The sequence below is a fragment of the Puma concolor genome, chromosome C2 (genome assembly GCF_028749965.1).
Source record: "Puma concolor isolate L17-30 chromosome C2, mPumCon1.1.hap2, whole genome shotgun sequence".
Lineage (NCBI taxonomy): Eukaryota > Metazoa > Chordata > Mammalia > Carnivora > Felidae > Puma > Puma concolor.
In genome coordinates, this window is record NC_141675.1 from 26,113,702 (window position 1) to 26,137,229 (window position 23,528).

The 23,528-nt window shown below is 43.2% G+C and overlaps 1 protein-coding gene across 1 annotated transcript in view; it reads left to right on the plus strand.

Moving 5' to 3' along the window:
- The first annotated feature begins 4,928 nt into the window (after window positions 1-4,928).
- The window catches only part of COLQ (collagen like tail subunit of asymmetric acetylcholinesterase), a 97,492-nt gene continuing 78,892 nt past the window's right edge, over window positions 4,929-23,528 (plus strand). Inside the window, exon 1 of the mRNA XM_086674266.1 lies at window positions 4,929-5,064. Coding sequence (XP_086530392.1) covers window positions 4,929-5,064 — 136 coding nt within the window. The remainder of the gene's footprint in view (window positions 5,065-23,528) is intronic.

The window sequence follows — 23,528 nt, forward strand, 5'->3', positions numbered from 1 at the left end:
TGTTCATACACTATACCTTTTGACCCAGGGAGCCCATTTAGAGAGTGTGTCCTAAAGAAATAATAAAATATTTTGTCAAATATTTATATATAGGGCCATTCAGCACAATTTAGAAACAGTGCCAATGTTTAATAATAAGACGTTGCCTACATATGTTATGACCTATTGACCTCATAAAATAAAAATTGTGTTAATGAGTATGTATAGGGATACCTGGGTGGCTTAGTCGGTAAGCATCTGACTTTTTATTTCGGTTCAGGTCATGATCTCATGGGCACGGGATCAAGTCCCGTGTTACCCAGTGTGGAGCCTGCTTAAGATTCTTTCTCCTTCTCCCTCTGCCCCTGCCATGCTTGCTCTTTCTCTAAAAAAAGAGTATATATAACTGGAGGAATAATCACAATATAATACTAGTTTGCAATATACACATAAGACTTGTCTCCATTGGCTATTTAGGGGCATAAGTGACTTCTACAGAGTGGAGTCCAGCTTTGAGATGTCAAGACACTTGCGGGGAGCTGTGGTTTTACCCAGTGAGCCCCTGAAATTGGGCCTACATGGCAAACACACTTACATACTTCTGAGGTACACACTAGAGGGCCTGGGCTGCATAAAAGCATAGAGAATACCAAAAACCGTGTTGAGAGTGGGTAGCTCATGTAACCTTGTCAGTGTCCTACTCTACCCATGGATGGTTGCCTCTGGCAGCCAAGTGCAATGCAAGGTTTTGCTGTAAAGTAGTGTAGAAGGTTTAATGAATATCTGTGAACTGAACTATGTAAATCTAAATACTAGATATAATTTGGGGAAAATGCTTGTTCCCTAGCCACATTTAGCTCAAGAGGAAAAAAACAAACATGTTAACACATTAGTAGACTATCCAGCAGAGGTCAGTCTGAGCATATGAAGACCCGATTAGGCTAGGAGCACTTTGATGACGCTGTCCATTGACTACCTATTTTGTAACAGTAATCTTGAAATTGGTTTCCTTCTAAGAATCTTCCCTTAGAAGGATAAGATATTGAAGAAGCCCCTCTAAGATAAATCTACTGGTTGATAGTCAAATTTACCATGATACAACATTTTGCACCTCCTAGTTGATTTAATGAACACTCTTATGTGATCCTGGTATGTTGAATACTCAAGTGTCTCATAAAAACTGAACTTTGAAAGATTTGGGTTACTTTCTTGATTTAGGAAAACTAAATCTGGGGTGGGAAACGACTTCTTGGGTTAGTTCCTCTACTCATATTCTTTCTAAAAGCTTTCCTACATCATGAGATTGTTTGGGAATTCAGAATGCTACCCTGAAACTCCAAGCCCAATGCCTGGCCTATAGAAGGTATGCTGATGCGACTGTGTTTTAGGAATATATGACTTTGGAGGAGACACTGGCTGAATTACATCCTGCCTTGAGCAGTGTGGCTTCATGTTTTAAATAAATGGGTCTTACTTCCCCAAGTAGATAAGTCATCTCCTGGAAAACAGGGGTTGTGTGTTTTTACTTACCTTTTTTTTTTTATTTTACTTACCTTATTTTTTTTAAGTTATTTTTTAAGTTACTTTTAAGTAATCTCTACACCCAGCATGAGGCTTGAACTCATGACTCTGAGATCAAGAGTCACATGCTCTTCCGGCTGAGCCAGCCAGGCGCCACTGTTTTTCCTTCTTTCTACAGCCACCTGCTCTGCAGGGGTTCACTAAGTAATAGTTGAATGAGAATTCATGATGGTTAGAAATAACTCAGTGGATACCTTCTTTGGTTTTTTAACACATGCACCTTTGAAGTAGCTCCGTTTATCATGTGAAGTGAGTATATTTTCCTTAGGAAAAAAGGTCTCAACTCTGTTACAAAGAAGTAGTAGGACTTTTGAACCCCAAAGGAAAATGAAAATACGGATTCCAAAAATGTTTTTGTTCCTTTACTATTTGCAAGACTCTTCACTAGGCAGCAGGGAGCAGTGCATTCCCGTGTGGAAGTGCCAGGTGACTGAAACAAATGGAAATTCAGAGTGACTAAGGTAGCATTTCATTTGAACGCATTAAAGAAAGTTGGAAACCAGTTAAATTCTAGATGGGAATTATGACTGAGAAACTCTGCTGCCTGCGTTGGAAAGTGAAATGTACACAGAAAGAAGTCTGAAGCATCTGGTGTTTCCTGGTTGCATTTGCTGCTGCTAATGTGACTAATGGAGTAATGTGGATAAAGGAAATTGAAGATCCTATGAATTCTCCCCATTGATGAGGTGCAAGCAAAAGTATACCTTGCTTAGATTCAGATCTGACAAGCAGCGCTGTCTACACCTCTGGCTTCCACTGGATTATCGTAGGATCTTCTGTCCCTTCTAAGGCCTTTTCCAGGAGAGGGGCTAGCCAGTCAGTGAACCCATGGTAAATCCAGGTTGTAAATTTACTCCGATTAGGGAGCAGAAAAAAGGCACACCCAGAAACCCCTGGATCTTCAGTTTCGAAGTTTGAAGGAAACATTCTAAATTTTGACTCAGGCCTGGAAATATCCACAGAGATGGCATCATCTACAATTTTGTACTTTGTATCCAGCAGTCACTAAAATGACCTGTGGTCTGTGGAATGGTTAATCAACAGCCACATGGCTCATGCCCTGGTCCCAGCAGTTTCCTGGGAATTGCCTCCCTCCCTCCACTGATGAAGGTGGGCTCAGGAAATCAGATCTGATTTCACCTTAGCCTGAGTTTTGCTCATGCTGTTTCTACTGCAGTGCCCTGTGCACACCTACCAATTTTTGCCATATGAAATCAGCTATATCCTTCAAGATCTAGCTCAAAAGACCCCTCTTCTGTGAAACTGCTCTCCCTCCCAGCACTCCTACAACACCCTGTATGGGCATCTGTCACTACTCAGAATGTTCACAGTTAATTCCCATTGCCCTCCCCCACTCAACTGAGTGTCTGCGTTCCCAGATGTCACCCACCCCTCATCTTCCAGGGCCTGTGTCCTTGTGCTCCTGTTTGGCATGCTCCTCTGAGTTCACCCCTGAAGAGTCCACTTCCACATGGCATATAGCAATCTAAACGTCACAGACATTTTCTTGCCTGGGAGGTGACCCAGGAGGGGGTTATGTCCCAAAAGCTGCATCAGCCTCAACCAAGGATGCAGGGTGGATAGATGAGCCACCAAGAATCAGAAGCCCACCCTTACACCTGGGTATTAGGTGAGCCCCACGATTCTTAGAGCAGGGTGGGGGAGGATGGCTGTGGGCCATGAGGCCCTGACATGACTGAAGTTGAATTACTAAAAATAAATATTTCTTTCACACTTGAGTGCTTTGGACTGAAATTTACACCCACTACACCCATAAACCATTTCATAACTCACTGCCATCTCTGCCTCCCCACCTTCCAGCAGCCACTCTATCTTCCTCCCCACTACCCTTAACCTACATTTTCATTTGCCAGAATTTTCATGGTTCTCTTCATAATAACCACTTGATTATTTTTGTATATTAACTTCAGTAGCACCAAAAAAACCCTGGTATTTTCCTTAGACTGTGCTTTAAAATACAGTGTAATAATAGAAAAACTCAAGATTCAATAGGGCCAACAGATCAGGAGACCGTTGTCTTGAAAAGAGAAGTTTCTTACAATTCCTAAGAGGAGTGTGCCGCACCACTCAGGCCACAGAAGACACAGAGGTCGATCTCAGGCATAGAGAGAAAGGGAGCTAGTGGGCTGAAGTCTCTACCGTGATCTTGGGAAGAAAAAGGTGAGGCACCGTAAACAGTTTTAGGATTGGCTAGTTTGAATAATTTCCCAGGGCTCTGGAGTGTAGGGGCAGCCCCTGGTGACCTGGTGCTGTGACCCTGGGGTGGTTAGGATAGGAGGATGGTGGGGAGGGAGAAGAAGAGGAGTAAGGACTGTGATAAAGAGGGTGGTTGGGATTGTGGGTTCTGGGTCATTTGGTTTTATTTGCTCTCTCTAGGAATTAACTAACCTGGGAGGGGCAGTCCCTCCAGGGTAAGCTAGCCCGGTGTCAAAGAATCAGAATTACAGAAAACAAAAAGGGTTAATACAGAACGGCATTAAATGCATATTTCTCAAATATCAGTTCTTCTGATATTTGGAGAATTGAATCTTAAAGTATTGTTTCTACTAATGCTAGGGTATCTTTGATTTTTTTGAAAGTGGGTTTTCTTTGTCCCTCAGTGGAGTTTTAAAGTTTTCATAGTAGCCTTGCCCCATTTTTATTAAATTTGTTCCTGGACATTAATCTGTTTTGTGCTAGTGTAAATAAATTCTTCTACTACATTTATAGTTAGCTATTATTTACGTATTTTGTGTATTAATTTCATACTTAATGGGTTCTCTTAAACCTTTTCTTCCTTTCCTAGAGAAGGAACCGAGGGGAGGCGGGGAGGGATGGGTGAAACAGGCAATGGGGATTAAGGAGTGACTTGTGATGAGCACCACGTGATGTTTGGGCATGTTGAATCACTATATTGTACACCTGAAACTAATATTACACTTTATGTTCACTAACTGGAATTAAAATACAAACTTAAAAAATAAATAATTTTCAAAACACCTCTTCTTCCTTTCTTTTATCTGGTGGCATTGGTCGGTACTTCCAGAACAACTCTGACTGATACTGGTGACTGTGGCACGCACCACTTTCCTTCTGGGTGTTTTAAATTTTTTTTAATGTTTATTGGAGGGGGGGGGGAGAGAATGAGTGGGGGAGGGGCAGAGAAAGCGGTAGACAGAATCCAGAGCAGGCTCCAGGCTCTGAGCTGTCAGCACAGAGCCCAACACAGGGCTTGAACCCATGAACCATGAGATCATGGCCTGAGCCAAAGTCTGATGCTTAACTGACAGCCACCCAGCGCCCCCCTTCTAGGTGTTTTAGAATCAGCATATCATTTATCTGCTTTCTTCTTTCAGGAGCAGCAAAAGATGACAAGAGAATCTCCCTACAAGGAGTCACTGAGGCTGCAGGGCTTGAATGTCTTCCCCAAAGGATGTGAAATCGGAAAAGAATCCCTACCCTTTTTAAGTTGGCACTGGTGTTCCTGGATGCCTGGAGTAAAAGGTAACTCTTGGCAAATGAATTAGGGCTAGTTGGTGTGCTAGTGAACCATTTGTTGCCTAGGCTGTCTTCCTTCATGGCACTAAGACCAATGACAAGGGCAAACATATGGAGAAACTTGTTCCTCTGTAGACTTCACCTTCAAAATCTCGGACCATGTTCTTCTAGAAGAGTCAGCAGAGGATGACCTCCTTTCCTCCCACAGTGATGCATATATGGTTGGGGGCGCCAGTGGGGGAGGGGCATTGCATGGGATTGAACACTCCGAGGGTTTTATTCAGGGAACCACCTGTGTGAGAGAAAACAAAAGGAGCAGGAAAAGGCTGAGAGAGCCATCAGACTGCCATGCAAACCTCACCCTGGGAAAGGAGGGAGGGAGAGAAGATTGGGCCCAAGCATTCCCGTTGCCTGCCGTCTGAGGAAGATTTGGCAAAGCTTCTGTCACAGTCCCATGTCTCCCAGGAACGGGCCCCCTTCATATCCTACTGGACGCAGACATCGGAGGGGAGCAGCACAATGCCTGGGAAGTGTGAGCTTGGGACACATCAGGCAATGGATTTTGGAGAAGCAGCAGCTGGGGATCTTGGTAGGTGGCTCCTCGTGGCTGCCACAGGCACTTCTGGAGGCCTCTTTACTGCTGCCTTTAGACTGTTAGGGCTGAAAAGTAGGGAGGCAGGGCCTGTTCAGGGCTTAAAATCCAAGGATCCTCCTGCAGCTTGTTTTTCAGTTTCGGGCCTCGACTATCCCTCTTGGACGGAGTAAAGTAAGCCCGAGTTTCCATCTTGGCTCTGCTTTGGTGCTTCTACAACCTAAGTCTCAGTTTCCTCATCTCTAGAACGAGAATAATAGAATGCCTAACTCATAGAGTTGTCTGGAGCACATGCTGTTTATAGGAATGGGTAGCATGAAACCTGGCACAAAAATGCCCCTTGATAACCGTTAGCCCCTCCCCCTCACTCCCTCTTCATGCCTCAGGCACCCACCGCTCACAGAACACAGGGTCAGGAAAAAGCTAGTTTTGTCCCTCTGTGGAGTCTTCTGGTAAGAAAGAGAAGTCCGCACGTCTGTATAGTTATTGTGTGCTTTGGACAGCTGGGGAACTGACCATGGTCAATATCTGGTTTGGCCGCCTTCCTTCCACACCTCAGCACAGGCCTGGGCTGTCAGTGTAAACTCAGGAAAAGGCACATTCATTTGAGCCAAACTGAATTAGCAGACCAGTCAGTGGCCGGGAAGTCACGTGCTGCTTTCCCAAACCAAATAGAAATTATTTTTAGATTATTCACTGTTTGGTATTATCCATGCCACAGCTCCCTCCTATTAAGGCACATCAGAGAAAATTGGCTTTGGCCAATTAATGGATACTTTGCAAGCCATTTGTCAGTACTGGGCCTCTGTTCTCATTTGTGAAGAGTGGTTGAAATTGACCAGTGGTTCTCAATCCTGGCAGCACACGGAAACCACCTGGGGATCTTAAAAATCTTGAATCCCAGGCTGCACTGTAACCCAATTACATCAGAATCTCTAGGGGCACAGGCATCAGTATTTTTAAAGCTCCCCAGGTGATCCCGGTGTGCAGCCCAATTTGAGAACTAGTGAAAGAGGGTTTCAAAGCTTCCTTCCATCTCTAATTCCAGGGACATGACCTTGAAGAGGTAAAGTCTATTTCTAATTTCATTCATAAAATAGGAATTGTGAGTGAATATTCCAGCAATTTTGTAATTTTATACTCTTCTTAAGTTCCCTGCTCACAATCATGTTCCTCCTTAAATTCATAATTTGTACTTTTTCTCCTACATAAATATTTGTTTCCTTCATGTGTCTGTCGTAATCTCTTATTTTCACTTATATAGTATGTTTGTGGCAGGTATATAGTTCACAAAATTGGTTGACTTTTCTTTATTCCTCTGTAATAGAACTCAGCTCCTGAGCTCCATTTCTACTTATCTTACGCATACGGCTTGATGAATTCTTAAGTAGGTATGCATCCGGGTAACCATTCCCAGATCGAGACACATAGCATGTCCAGCAATGCAGAGGGTTCCCTCATGCTCTTTCCAGTCAAACCTCCATCCCCCAGGGGTAGCCGCTTTCTGACTTCTATCACCAGAGGGTAACACTCATCTCTTCTAAGTGCTTCATCTACTTTCGATTCACTCCTCTCCCGTTTCCTTCTTACCTGAGGATGATCTCATTTTGGGGGGTCTTCCCTGCCATCAGGGGAGAGGTTTGCTTCAAGCCTGGCCGATTCCATAATCTCTGGGTAACAAACCGTTCCCAAACTTAGCAGCTAAATGCAAGACATTATTCTCTCTCCCAGCTTTGCAGGTTGGTGGGACTCAGCTGATTCTCCTAACCTCGCTTGGGGCCTCTCTCACAGCGGCCATCAAATGGCAGCTGGAACTGGGCCCGCTGGAGGCTCCATTGGCCTGGAAGTCCTGAGTTGCCTTCTTTACTCTGAGAAAGTAAAAATCAGCTCAGACCATGAATGTAAACATCTGCCTAGGCATTCATCAGGCTGGAATCAGAGACATGGATAATGTCAGACGCACAGTTAACAGAAGGAAATATTTTAGCCAAGGACACACTGCAGCTGGAAGTGCCCTAACATCCATCTTTCTCATTCATGAGAAACTTTGCTTTCTAAAATCATAGATTATCAGGAATTTTTATCAGTAAGCGTGACATGCCCAAACAGCCTTGATTTGCGATGCACATGCAGAGTTTCTGGACACAGATTTCTCCATCTGTTATAACTTGATAGCATTCTGGGAAACAGGACCTCGGGGTCCGCTTCACAGTCCAGATCTGACATGGAATCCTTTACACGGAGCCTGCTTTGCTTTGAGCCAATTGAACCTTTGATTTAATACTGAAATCATTTATTTGTGTATTCTTAAATGGTGAATTTCGTGGTATGTGAATTTATGATCTATGAAAGATGGCATCCCAATTTTTTTAAATGATAGCCATCAAAAGAATTAGAATGTTATGTGTGGCTTTGAATCCATTGGCACTTCCTAGGCCAGCCAGGATTATTGTCATAATCCCATTGCCCGGCTCCTAGCAGACCTCCATTGTTCCAGTTTGTAACTGGGTTGGAATACTGAAACTCTCTCATGCACCCCCATCTTTTGTCCTCCGTCTGCACCCCACTCATCCTCCTTGAGCCCTCTCATCCCTCCTCATATAATGCATACGTATTCTGCAAATGCTTTGCATGAAAATTGTTGGCTTTTAATGTCACCTTACACTGAGTTTCCTCAATGACCTCAATAAAATGATTTCTTCAATTCAGAAACAAAGTACTCAGCTTCATTTATATTCCACCTAAACTCCATCCCTCCCTCCAATCCTATGCTAACTCTACCTTTGATGAGTCGTCCCGTGGTTCCTCTGGATGTGGTCTGTTTCATTGCAGTGGGCTAATAAACCTGACTTTGTGAGACTACAGGTTTGTTCCTGACAGCCATGAGCTGGTTGGTCTGGGACAGCCCTAGGCCCTTGGCACTCCTTCGAGTGGTCTCTCTGCACAAGCAGAAAGACCTGGGCTTTTCACAAAGCAGCTGACTTCCACCAGGGCACAAGTAAAAGCTACCAGGCTTTCTTAAGACTTTGGCCTGGAACTGTGTTACTTGTGCCATTATTCTCTTGGTTAAAGTGAGTGCCAGGGCCAACCCAAATTCAGTGTGAGAGAGGACTGCGCAGGTCCATGACCGTCAGGAGGCGTGGTTTCACTGAGGGCCGTCTTTGGAGGTCAGCTTCCACAGCTGTCCTTTTTCCTCATGGCAGTTCCCATCTTGAAGCTTCATCTGCCTCAGACCCTGCTATTCTGCTGATCGCATCCACTTTTTGCAAACTGCCAGGGCTCTTTTGCCATCTTCTCAGTCCTTTCCACATCCCTCTGTGGCCCTGAGAAGTTTCTGGCTGCATTCTCCACACTGTCCTGGCATGTCCAGGGCTTCACAGGCCCCTCTGCCTGGACTTCTCCCTTAGACATTGTAGTGCTACCACCAGATGCCATGTTGGATATGGGTTCTCCTCTGGGTCTACGCTATGGGGAGCCAGGCCCCCCACTTCTGCCACGGGATTCCCAAAACCAGGCTGACCTACCCACCTACCTCCTGAGGAAGTGAATGCCACTGATTCAAGGAATGAAGGGCTGTGGGAAAACAAGAAAAAAATATGGAAGAGAAAATGGCTAAACTCTAAATAGAGTAGTATAACCTTTTAAAGAAAGCTCCATCAGTGAGGCTGTTCTGTTTTAGGTAGCTATTAATGTTGAATATCAGTATTGCTGTGATCTGAGTTTAAGGTAATGATAATGATAAGGTTTGGCTAGCCCTTAAGAGCTTTCACACACATAATTTTATTTCATCTTTACAGCAACCTTTGAAAGGAGTGATTATTGTTATTCCTATGATAAGGAAACAGGCTTAGGGAAATCAAGTGACTTCCAAAATCACATATTGTGTGGTTTTATCTTGAAGGGACAATTTTATTTTTTAATTTAATTTTGTACTTTACTTTTTTATGTTTATTTTTGAGAAAGAGAGTACCAAAGCAGGCTCTGAGGTGTCAGCAGAGAGCCCGATGTGGGGCTCAAACTCACAAACCGTGAGACCATGACCTGAACCAAACTCGGATGCTTCACCAACTGAACCACTGAGGTGCCCCATGGAAGGGACAATTTTCAAAGAGAAAAGATTTGAAAGAGAACAAATGAAACTGTGATTTTGACATGAGGATTTCTGGAATTTTCCATTTTGATGATCTCACAAAATGCTTGGCTTAAGATTTAGGGAAAAAAATCAGTGTTACCTAAAGAACAGTGACAGAGTATGAGGAACAGCAGTGATGAAGTGATAAAGAAATAGATCGTAAAGCTTCTATTTAATTCGACATCCATTGAATCCCTACCATGTGCCATTCATTTTGCTCACCCTGTATGTGGCAAGATATGAGCTTCTAGGTTGCTTATCTGAGAAGTCATGAGATGAAACTTCTACCCTGGAACACCTACTGGGGTCTCCACACCAACTTTGGGCTGAGATTTGACTCAATGAGATTGATAATAAAGAGGATGCAGGTGAGATGGTGTTTTTCAAGTTGCAAGAGAGTATGAGGGGAGGCTGTTTTAGGCACAGAGGAAGAATCCGGGCTCTGAGGGACAGCCACGGAAGGGGTAAATCTAGCTCCTCAGCAATGATAACACATGGCAACATGCTTGGCCATGTGCAATTGAGGCTGCTCCTCAAATTTCTGACAATATGGAACTAAACAGAACAGGAGATTGCTTTCATAAGAGCCAGCAGACATGGGAGAAAAAGGGCTCACCAGAGACTTTGTCTTTGGGGTCTTTGAAAATTGCTTCCCACTAGCTCTTTTTTTTTTTTTTTTTTAATTTTTTTTTTCAACGTTTATTTATTTTTGGGACAGAGAGAGACAGAGCATGAACGGGGGAGGGGCAGAGAGAGAGGGAGACACAGAATCGGAAACAGGCTCCAGGCTCTGAGCCATCAGCCCAGAGCCCGACGTGGGGCTCGAACTCACGGACCGCGAGATCGTGACCTGGGTGAAGTCGGACGCTTAACCGACTGCGCCACCCAGGCACCCCAGCTCTTTTAATATATCTTGATCCTTCCTGTAAACAGTGCATAGTAAACACTTTACATTCATTATTTTTAAAAAGCCAAGTATATTCATAAAACAATAAGTAAAGACAGACTCCATTTTATTTTTATTTTTTGAATGTTTATTTACTTTTGAAGGAGAGAGAGGGCATGAGTGGGTGAGGGGCAGAGAGAGAGGGGGACACAGAGTCCAAAGCAGGCTCCAGGCTCTGAGCTGTCAGACCAAGGTGGGGCTCAAACTCACAAGCCTTGAGGTCATGACCTGAGCTGAAGTCAGACACTTAACTGACTGAGTCACCCAGGTGCCCTAAGCCATACTCCATTTTAAATACAAATAGACCACTATGGCTGGAGAGAGGTCACCAGCAAAAACAATGGTGGTATATATGGCCGGTGTCAGATGTCAGAGAAATGACTGCCTGTGTTCTCTTCTGGAATTTTTATGGTTTCAGGTCTCATGTTTAGGTCTTTAATCCATTTGAGTTCATTTTTGTGTATGGTGTTAGAAGGCAGTTCAGTTTCATTCTTTTGCATGTAACTGTCCAGTTTTCCCAGAACCGTTTGTTGACGAGACTGTTTTTCCCCCAATATGTATTCTTGTCTCCTTTGTCATGGACTTATTGACCATATAATTGTGGATTATATGTTCCTGTTCCATTGATCTGTGTGTCTGTTTTTGTGCCAGTACCATACAGTTTTGATGACTACAGCTTTGTAGTATATCTTGAAATCTGGAATTGTGATACCTCCAGTTTTGTTCTTTCTCAAGATTGCTTTGGTTAACATTCAGGGTCTTTGGTGGTACCATACAAATTTTAGTATTGTTTGTTATAGTTTTGTGAAAAAATGCTGTTGGTATTTTGAGAGGGATTGCAATGAATCTGTAGATTGCCCTGGGGGTAGTGTGGCCATTTAAAAAATATTAATTCTTCCAGTCTATAAGCATGGAGTATCTTTCCATTTGTGTCATCTCCAATTTCTTTCATCAGTGTTGTATATAGTCTTCAGAGTACACCTTTTTCACCTTTTTGGTTAAGTTTATTCTCAGGTATTTTATTCTTTTTGGTGCAATTGGAAATGGAGTCGTGGGGAGCCTGGGTGTCTCAGTCGGTTAAGCATCGACTCTTGATTTAGGCTCAAGTCATGATCTCCCAGTTCATGAGATTGAGCTCCATGTTGGGCTATGTGCTGACAGTGCAAAGCCTACTTGGGATTCTCTCTCTCTCTCTCTCTCTCTCTCTCTCAAAAAAAAATTAAAAAATAAAATGATTAAAAAAAGTAAATGGAGTTTTCTTAACTTCTCTTTCTGCTATTTCAGTATTACTGTATAGAAACGCTACTGATTTCTGGGAATATATTGTAGTTTTCTTTTTCTTTTCTCTCTAAATGTGTTTATAGTTGTATACCGGGACTAACAAGTTTGATCTATTTGAATATAAACCATGTCAGCTTTCTTTGACAGTGTGACTCAGCTTAGGCTAATAGGTTTGAGGATGATCCAGAGAAAAGTAGAACAAATTGGCTATTTATGGAGCCAACTACTAATATAAATGGAAATGCTTTTAGCACATGTTCTTTCCAAGAATCTCCCAGACTGACTGAAATAGGGCAGGAATAAAAATGGAAAATTACTTTAGAAGGTCATTTGCATTTTGGATGCTACCGCTTACCAGTTGCCTTGGGTTTGTGGAGTTCCTAATTCAAGAACCATTCAGTTTTAAAAATGCAATTCAAACTGATACATAAAGGGGGAATTGTAGAAGAAATTTGGAGTCTATATGAAAGACAAAAAAAGTAATGAGCTATATATTTAAATTGGCTTCAATTCAAAGTATGTCTTTGAATTTGCAAACCACAGGCCTCTTCCAGAGAATTTCTGCACCAATAAAGTGAAATATAGTTACAACTGTAATCTGGAAATAAGGTTATACATGCTTTTAGGGTGAATACAATGGTAAAGGGAGGGGAGGAACATAGAAGATGAGACCAGAAGAACACTGCTACAAAGTAGAATTCTCTAGGGCAGTTATAAATTTGTCCAGAATTCCCCATTGAAACAAATGGTCATCTGGATAATTATGCCCCAATAATTCAATCACTGTGGATACACTCCTTTTGCTAACTGAACCTTAGACTAGTAGTTCTTAAAGTAGACCAGCAGCAACAGCACCTTGAAATCTAAGAAATGTAAACCCCCACCCGGCTTCGAAGACATTCTGAGTCAGAAACAGAAATCTGTGTTTTGACAAACCCTCTGGGTGATCTGGAGCATGCTAAATCTGGTGCATGCCAAATCTACTTACTCCACATTCATAGGTTTTTAGTTTTAGGCATCTAAGAGAGAAAACTTGGCCCTTTTTTTTTTTTTTTTTTTTTTTTCCTCTCCAGATCTGTGAGATTTTCTAGCCTCCAGATCTGTGAGAAAACACATTTGTTTGCTGAAGCTACCCAATCTGTGGTGTTATGTTAGGGCAGCCCTAGCAAACAAATACACTGGGTTCATGCATTTTTCAGGCAGTGTGTGGAGAATCCCAGACTGTAATTGACAGTATGTCAGCATCTTCCTCTCTGAAGTCTATTTCTCAGGGGTTGATGACATTTATTTCCTGAAGCTAGAGCTGGGCTGAGCTGGTTCTTTCGTCGCGGGCCAGGTGGTATCACTGACATGGGAGGAGTCTGGCACATCATAGAGCCTGGGGGAGGCAGGTGGGAGCCAAGGCCCTCACAAAGGCACCAGTTCAGAGAGGGACCTCTGGAACCTCACATTTAAAGACCAGCCTATGCTCAAGCTGCCTTACATGTGTCATTTCATTTAAAGCTGACTCCTCTGCAGCTGCAAACTCATGATTCCCTTGGCAATAGAAAAGTCTGTTCTGAAACAACACAACGGAATTCTTGATCCAGTATGAATCACTCTTTTTTTTTTAATGTTTTTTTATTTATGTTTTTTGAGAGAGAGAGAAAGAGAGCACAAGTAGGGAGAGGCAGAAGGAGGGGGACAGAGGATCCAACGTGGGCTCTGTGCTAACAGCAGCTAGATGTGGGGCTCGAACTCATGAACCATGAGATCATGACCTGAGCCAAAGTAGGATGCTCAACCTAGATGCCCCAGTGTGAATTACTCTTAAGGTTTTGGATGTACTGCAGTGTAGTTTATCTGTCTTGTGTATACCATCCAAACCATTTCATTAACCGATTTGACACTTTGAAGGCCTGCTGTGTAGCTGAGTTGACACTTAGGGAAATAAAGGGATCAAGCAGTCATGAGCCTTGTGCTCAAGTGATTAACAACTTACTCAGAAATAAAATACAGCTAAGTAGCATATTGTAAGGTTGAACACACAGACTAGATCTATACTCGTATTTGCATATATACATACCCACATAAGTATTCTTATTTCTGAGTAGTTTAGATTGCCCCTATTATGTGGCAGCATTGTGTAAGACAGTTTAGAAGGCTATATCAAATCCATACTGTTAAAGAGGAGACCTCTCTCCCCATACTTCCACCCTGGGCCATCCCCTTCTAAATTTATGTCTCCATGTTTTTTAGAAGGAAAGGAGTTATCGGTCTGGTTGGTCAGAACCCAGGACATGGATTGGGCCATTTTGCCCACGGGCAGCGTCACTCCACATTAAAGATCAGCTTTGTGGGAGAGCCACCTGTCCTTCTGTACATGGGGTCAGGAGGCTTCCTAGGGGCTGCTTACCCAGGTGTGGCCTCTGTTGCATCTTCTTCATTCTTGTTCCTGTGGTGGCGGCGGGGCGGGGGGGGGGGGGGGGGGGGGAGCGGGGGGTGGCGCGTGGAGGAAGGAAAGCAGAAGCTCAAAGAAGGGCTGGCCATCACAATTCTTTGGGGGAGGAAGCAGGCCACCCTCTGTGGCTTGCAGGCCTAGCCAACACCTTCCAACTCAGCCTTTCCCAGACTCTGGGTTGTTACAAGTAATAAAGTGTTCCCATTTGGCTGCTGTAAGGCTTGCGTGGAGACCCCTCCTCAGGAGTCCTGAAGGGAAAAAGCGGAATCCTGAGACGTGGGTATTTCTAGCCCAAGGAAACTCTAGGTTAATCACTTCTACTTCATAGAGATAACATCAAGGAATATTATCTTTATTGAACTCCTGAAGAGTTTCCCCACAGTGAGTGGCAGAGTCAGGATTTGAACTGGCTAATGGCTTCAAAGCCATGCTTAAACTGTGGCTGTTGACCCCACGCACACTGCCTTCAAGTGCCAAGAATGAAGATCCAAGAATGTGCTAGGGAAGTTCCTGGGGGCTGGGGGGTAGAACACATTCCTCCTGGCAAACTCTTCGTGGAGAGGAAACATTTGAACTTGAGAAAACTGGGAGCATTTGGACATGAAGGGGTGGGAGTATAGAAGAATAGGTATTCTGGAATTGACTGTCAGGCCAGGGAGAACACAAGGCAAACTGTCCCTGCTAGCAATTCCCAGCATGAGTGGGAGCTGGAATGCACTGAGCACATATAAAATATCCCCCATCCAGTCATTGTAGAGTCATTCCCATTTGGAAGTGACCTTCTGCTCTTCCAGGCTGTCAGAATCTGCCAGCATCTGTCACCTAGGCTCAGCCCATTCTGTTTCCCTCTGAGGACTCTGGACAAGAGGCCCTGTTGGTGGCCCTGGAAAGGCCATGTTCATGCCCACTCTAAGCCCTGGGCCAGAGTAGTTTCCCTCACCCACCTGCCCTCTTCCTGTGGTGTCTGGGCCCGGGGCTGAATAGTACAGTGTAAAGAATCCACACTTTGGGGTATGCAGCCAGCTTTGTGTTCTAGCTCTGCGGCCTTGGGCAGATGACCTCAATTGCCTTTATCAGCCCTGGTTTCTTCATGTGTCACATGGAGATAGTAACACCTACCTCATGGAGTTGCTGTGAGGCTTTCAAAAAATGTGCAAGTACATATGTACAAGTGCAATAGATGTTTAGTGAACAGTGGCTGATGTTGGTATTTCCATCCCGTAAGGTCAGAATTGCCTCAGACTCTTTCATGAACCCCCCCTTGAGGACTAAAGGCAAACTTTTCTCTTACCTTCCTAATTTCTTACCTTTTACTTCCCTTCATGAGGCTCTCTTGATTAATTATATCTCTCCGTTATTCTTGATTACGATGCATAATGTAATAACATGGACCTTTTATTATACATGCTTCTTGTCTGTCTTGAGACTCCCACTAGAAGTTAAGTCCCTGGGGGCTAGAAATTTCTTACATTTGATTCACACTGAATCCCCAACTCCGAGATCTTTGCCTGGAGCACAGTAGGAACTGGGTAAATATTTGTTGAATGAATGAATGAGTCCTCTGACCTCTCTCTTACCTTCCCGAATCATTCTTTCTGTTTCCATCTTCTCCAGTTTAGCCTTTTGCCTCCACTTCCTGGGGACATGCATGTGTGTGTGAAACATCACAGTTATATTGGGTAACTCTGTATATAAGGAAACAGGTAATCACATAATCCATGATAACTCGATGGAAAATTTTTTCTCTCTAGTGCTTAAAAAAAAAAGTCACCTGTTCTTATCCAAGATTGTATAGCTATATATTTGGCCTTGCAGGCCACCCTTTCTCTGTGGGCTGAGTATTTTTAAAGCACTTTAAGTCTTTAAGGAGTGGAGTAATATGGAATGCTGTGGCTCCCAGTTTATGCAGTTTGTTCCATGATAGCCTACAGGATGGAGAACCTCCTGGTTACAGGAATTACACAGACCCCAAAGCAGCATGGACTGCAGTCCCCGTGTATGTCCTTTGTGTCATAGTGTATTGTTTCCTAAAAGTCTGTAATTCTAAAAGGCTCCTCAGCAGCTTCCGATTATTGTTCATCTTGGCCAATATCTCCCTTCCCACGATGCCATGGGAGGATGCATCATTTTATGTGGCACAGGCAGTGCCCTTTCCCACCCTTTACCTCAGAGCCTTGGTCAGCATCTGCCTATCAATGTGTTAGGAATGGTCCTGTTCTAGGGCCTTGCCAAACAACACAGCCACATGCCATAGAAAGGTATGATTGCTACCTCCAGCTGGACAGAGACTAGATCATTTGAAAATGATGCTTTGTCTTTACCTTGAACCAAATCAGATTGTGAGGGCAGCCCTTCCTCTGTACTCCATCTAATCTAGAAGATAAGAAGAACCACTGTCTCTAAGTGGGGTTGTGCTGGATGTGATGTGATGAGGCAGTGGGGTTTAGGTAAGGGGGAGGCAGGGGAACTGGGGTGGTAATGTTCTTCCAATAAATATGTAAAAATAAAATTTTGCAATGAACACATGGTAAGTTCAAACAGTGGTTAACTAGAAACATGCATTTGGACTGGCTAGAAGAGAATGAAGTGAATTCAACTAAGTTTTCTGGGGTTCACCCTAGGGGAAATCTGGGGTAAACTCACCGCCTGACCTTCAAAAGTGGGGCTAAGATCTGTTATGTTCTTTGGTGGCTTTATTCTTTTGAGTTCATACCTTTCTATCGTCCTTGAAATAAGTAACACCAGGGGCGCCTGGGTGGCGCAGTCGGTTAAGCGTCCGACTTCAGCCAGGTCACGATCTCGCGGTCCGTGAGTTCGAGCCCCGCGTCGGGCTCTGGGCTGATGGCTCAGAGCCTGGAGCCTGTTTCCGATTCTGTGTCTCCCTCTCTCTCTGTCCCTCCCCCGTTCATGCTCTGTCTCTCTCTGTCCCAAAAATAAATAAACGTTGAAAAAAAAAAATTAAAAAAAAAAAGAAATAAGTAACACCAGAAAACTGGCTTTGCTTGGGAATCAGGATGTTTTCCCTCCTTACAGGTTTCAGTTCAAGAACCATCACTCCTCGGTCATCGTAAACCATTGGGAGATCTCCTCTGAAGTCTCCAGCCCTCCCTAACTTCCTACCATAAAAGATTTCCTGTCCTCCCTACCAAGAGTGTGCTTTCGCATCTTCAGAGCTGAACGATTCTTGGACTCACAGCATTTCTAGGTCCAGTTCCAGGTAAAGATGAGGTTGATTGATGTTCCCTTGGAGAACAAGTCCAGGCCTGGGAGCGCTGATGACCTCTGGCTCAGTGTACCAGCACGCGGGTTCAGGTCCAGTCTTGCTGGTAATCACTCCACCTGCCAGTGACCCGCTGTCTGCTGCTGTCACCAGAGCCTCCCATAAGCCTTAGTTTTCTTATCTGTAAAATAGGAATTACAAGTCTAATCTCACTGTTGTTCACTGCATGAACAACAAATGGGGGAAAATGATAAAAAAAGATTTTATAAAAAAATAAAGCCCTACATTGTAATTATTTATCTAGCACATCAGTAATGTATTTATTGTATAGAACCTAGATAAGAAGAAAAGGGGGAATCAAATAAGAATTAAATAAAAATGGGTTTGAGAGTCAAATACTTTGAGAGGTAAGAGCAAGTAAAATGGTTTCTTTACTACAGGACACGCCAGTGGCTTTAGTATACTTATATATATTGTAAATTTCCAAAAGGAGCATAAAGTAGACAGTGTTTCTCAATTTATGGGAACTCCTCTACTTTGTAAAAATGGAATATCTCTTACAGTGGGAGCACCTCTAGCACAGTTTGAGAAACACTGAATTGGGTAAGATTATTGTTGTTATTGTGATTGCATCCAGGTAGTTCAAGGCCAACTCGGTGCAAAATCTCTTCCCTGAAAGTGAGGACAGCAAGCTCCCTGCCCTGGGATTAGAACTGCAGATTCAAGGCCTTGGTGAGTCTAATTCATCTAATTAGACTTTCTGGTTCTCTGGTGGGTCTTTCTGTTGCATCTCGAGGCTCCATGGGTTCTGGCTCTGATTTCAGCTTGAGTTGTCAGAGGACAGGGAGCTGTGAGGAGGGACTTTCCCTGGGCCTCTCAGTTGCCCTGTCTTATCTCTCTCCTGCTGGTGCAGCTGCCAGCAGGAGGTGGCCAGGGCCTTAGCATAACTGAATCATCGTTAATTCCAGGCCAGAACATGCTCAGAGATCTGTTCTCTGGCAGGACCAATCAAAATGTTCTATCTGTGCCTCTCAGCACGTTGGCAGGGACTTGTTGGATCTCATACATGGAGAAAAGACACCTTTTATTCCCCCCTGCTTTCTTCCTTCCTTACTCCTAAGATTGCCAAGACTCTGATTCTGCTAAAAAATATATCTTTTAAGTTACAAATTAAGTTACACTCATTGCAAAAATTTCCAATACAAATATGTATAAGAGTAAAGAGGGAATTTCCCTCCATTTCTTATCCTACATACTTCCATCACCAAGTGTGAAATGTGTATGATTTTAGATCTTTCTCTCTGCACATATACATAATTGATAAATAGATTTGCTTGTTTGTTCAGATGTGTGGTCAGATGCACTGCACCTTTGCAGTTTTAGTCAGCAATATTCTCTGGACAGCCTTCCATGTCCATGCATAAATGTAAACTATCTTTGCCTCATTTTTTTAAAGTCAAGCTTATTGCAGGAAAATTCACATAAAACTCACCCTTTTTAAGAGTATGGTTTGACGTGTTTTGACAAAGGAGGCAAACAACCACTCCAGTCAAGATAAAGAACATCCCCCATCACCACCAAAAGTTCCCTATGTAGCTGATTCTCACGACCGTTAACTCTTGGTCACCACTGATCTGTTCTCCATCCGGTAGTGTTGCCTTTTCCAGAATGCCTTATAGATGGAGTTATGCAGTATGTAGCCTTTTGTGGTGTTGGCTTTAGCATAATGCATTTGAGATTCATCCCTATGACTTGTTTCTGCCGTGTAGTATTGTATTGTACACAACCGGTTACACCAGTAGATGGCCATTTGGGTTGTTTCTAGTTTTTCATTATTATAAATAAAGAAAGTAGTTATGAACATTCATGTACAAGTCTTTGTGTGGATATACGGTTTCATTTCTATGAGTAGAATTGTTGTGTGGTAGAGTAAGTGCATATTTAACTTTAAAGGAAACTGCCAAACTGTTTTCCCAAGCGGTTGCACCATTCTGCATTCCCAGCAGCAATGTGTGAGAGTTCCAGCAGCTCCACATCCTTACTAACACTTGGAAATGTTTGTCTTTTTAAACTTAGCCATTCTAGTAGTATGTAGTGGCGTTTCATTAAGGTTTTAGTTTACATTTCTCTAATGACTAATGATGTTGAATATCTTTTCATGTGCTTATTTGCCATTCACGTATCTCCTTTGGTGAAGTATCTATTTACACCTTTTGCCCTTTTCTTTTAATTGGCTTGCTTTACTATTATTGACTTGTAAAGTTCTTTATATATTCTGAATATGCATCCTTTATCATATATGTGTTTTGCAAATATTTACTTATCGTCTTTGGCTTGTCTTTTCTTTTTTAGAGAGGTTTTTTTTTTTAATGTTTATTTATTTTTGAGAGAGAGAGAGAAACAGAGTGCAAGCAGGGGAGGGGCAGAGAGAGAGGGAGACAAAGAATCTGAAGCAGGCTCTAGGCTCTGAGCTGTCAGCACAGAACCCAGCGTGGGACTCAAACCCACGAACTGCAAGATCATGACCTGAGCAGAAATCAGACATTCAGTCAACTGAGCCACCCAGGCGCCCTGCCCTGCCTTTTCTTTTCTTCTTTATTGTTTGTTTATTTTTGAGAGAGGGAGAGAGAGCACGTTTATGAGTGGGGCATGGGAAGAGAGGATCTGAAGCAGGCTCTGTGCTGACAGCAAAGAGCCCGATGCAGGGCTCAAACTCATGGACCATGAGATTATGACCTGAGCCAAAGTCAGACGCTTAACTGACTGAGCCACCCAGGTACCCAGGTGCTCATTTTGGCTTGTCGTTTCAATTTAACATTGGTTTTCATAGAGCAGAAGTTTAAAATTTTTGATCAAGTCCAGTTTAACATTTTTCTTAAATGCTTCATGCATTTTATGTCCTAATATTTAAAAAACTTTTTTTCATAGAACCCAAGGGTCAAATGGTGATTACCAGGGGCTGGGGAAGATGGGGGAAATGGAGAGACATTGGTCAGAGGGTACAAAGTTTCAGTTATATAGGATGAATAATAACATATAGCATGGGGGTTATGGTTACCAATACTGTTTTGGTGCAGTGGAAATTTCTAAGAGAGTAGTTTTTAAGTGTTTTCACTAGAAAAAAGGTAACTATACGAGTTGACAGATATGTTCATTGTCTTGACTGCAGTAATCATTTCACAAAATATATGTGTACCAAAATATGCTGTATATCTTAAATATATGCCATTTTTATTTAAGAAAAAAAGTTTAATTTGAAGAGAAATCTTTGCCTAGCTCAAGGTCACTAAGATTTTCTTGTGTTTTCTTCTAGAAATTTAATAATTTTCTCTCTTAAGTCTATGATCCATTTTGAGATAATTTTTATGTATGGGGTAAAGTAAGAGTTAAGAATAATTTTTGTTTGTTCTGCATATGGAAGACTGATTTTTCTTACCATTTCTTCCCAAATATTGCTGATTTTTCCAGCAATATTTGTTGCAAAGACTACTTTCTTCTTTGTAATGACTGTATAATGTTTCACTGAAGAGAAGTCCTATGATTTATTCAACCAATCTCATATTCATTGAAAGTTAGGCTGTTTCAGACCTGAGGCTGTAATGAACATCCTTGCACCTCAACCACTGGGCAGTTGAATGAGTATTTCTGTGGAATTTCTGAATCAAACAACACATGTGTATGTCATGTGTTGATGAGTGCCATCAGATTGCCTATCTGTATACCATACATTCCTACCTACGAGGCCTGTGAGAGAAAGCTCTGGCTTTGACTGGCTTTGTTGGTATAAGCCTTTCACAAATCTCAAATAATTTCCTTCTAGGTAATCTAATAGCCTGTGTTATTAGATTCTGAAAGATTGAGCCCTTCCAGGAGAGTTTGAAGAAAGATAACTTCTCAGTCAGTTAGGGTAACCCTGTAAGAAATAGACTCATAAAATACACAGTACATGGGAAATGGAAATTTACAAAGAGCTGTTTCATAACTATTGGAGCTTATAAATACCTCTGTGCTGGGGCCTCCCCAGAGGGTAGAGGTGACTCGCCCCCCAGTGGCCTGAATGTGTATATGCAGCCTCTCCTGTGCAGGCTCTAATTCTGCGTGGCTGACTGTCCACATTCCCTCTCACTTTCTCCCCATACTTACCAAAGTCCTTTCTTGTACCAGGCCTGGGCCAGCCAGCTACTGTCTGTGCAAAGGCACAAAGGGGTGCTGGGAAATGCAGTTTGCTTAGTGTGGCTGAAGCATAAAACTATGCCATTTTCTTTCTTTTCTTTTCTTTTCATCCTGTGGTGGTGTGATTTGATCAAATTAACTGACATTGTTGAGGATTAGGTGGCAAGGACTATCCTGGGGTACACAGAGCTATGGGACCGTCCTCTATCTCTGGAGACATTAACACAAGTTAAATAGCAATGCAAGGTGGTTTAGAAGCAGCTCAAAAACAATAGCAGGTGTTGCAGGCAGGACATAGTGACCCACTTTGTGCCAACAGCAGAGTCAGTGGTGAGAACTATGTGCTGAGAGAAGGAAGAAATCACTCTTGCTTCACAGGAGGGATCTGAGCTAGATGGTGAAAGTTCAGATTCTGGCAGCAGGTTACTCAAGAGTTACCTTCTTCCCAGGTAGCACCTTCTCCAAAGACCACTGCTCGGACTATAGGCTTCAGAAGTTAACAAGAACAAGCCTGAGAATTTCCTAGTGGGGTTTAGCCAACAATCACAGATCCTTCTGTTAAATAGTTTGGGAATAGCTAAATGGGGGTACCATGAAGTTGTCCTGTTAAAAATTTTTAAGTTTGGGTCACCTGGGCGGCTCAGTCAGTTAAGCGTCCGACTTCAGCTGAGGTCATGATCTCAGGGTTCATAAGTTTGAGCCCCATTTTGGGCTCTGTGCTGACAGCTCAGAGCCTGGAGCCTGCTTCAGATTCTGTGTCTCCTTCTCTCTGCCCCGTCCCTGCTCGCACTCTGTCTCTCTCTGTCTCTCTCAAATATAAAATAAAACATAAAAAATAAAATAAAAAAAATTTTAAGTTTATTTATTTATTTTGAGAGAGAGAGAGAGAGAGAGAGAGAGAGCATGTGCACAAGTTGGGAAGGGGCAGAGAGAATCCCAAGCAGGCTCTGCATCACCAGCTCAGAGCCTGACGTGGGGCTTGAACCCACAAACTATGAGATCATGACATGAGCTGAAATTACCTGACTTGACTGAGCCACCCAGGCGCCCCATCCTGTTAATTTTGAATATAACCTAAGTATATTCTTCAAGCTTTCAAAAGATTTCCTTATAAGTCCCTTATCAGTTACCTATGACCGTACAATAAATCATTCTAAAACAACAGCCATTTTATATGCTCATGAATCCATATTCTGGGCTGGGTTCATTTGGGCTGTTCTTCACCTGTGACTGCCATCGTCATCTGGTGACCCACGTGGTCTGGCTTCCCTCACGTGGCTGTTGCCTCATCTGAGATGGCCAGACAGGGGCTGGCTGCTTCCCCCTCCCTGCTGCTATCCGATGGTTCAGACTCTCCTATGTGGCAGCTTTATGGGGCAGCTTCTAGAAGCCAAAGGCAGAGCTGCCGGGCCCGTTAGGGCCTCAGCCTGGAAGTGGTACAGTGTCACTTCTGCCACACTGTACTAGTCAAAGCCAATGACAAGCCCAGCCCAGTTGAATGGGGGAGGAAACAGACTCCAGCTCTTGCCGGGGAGAGTGGCTCACGCGCACAGGGACGGGACGGATTTTCAGTGGCCATCATCGCCCCCAGTCCACCACAGCTCCCTGCGTTTCATTTTTGCTGTCTGCACACACAGATTTTACCTCATCTGTGATCCATCCATGTTACCTCATTTAACCTTTCCG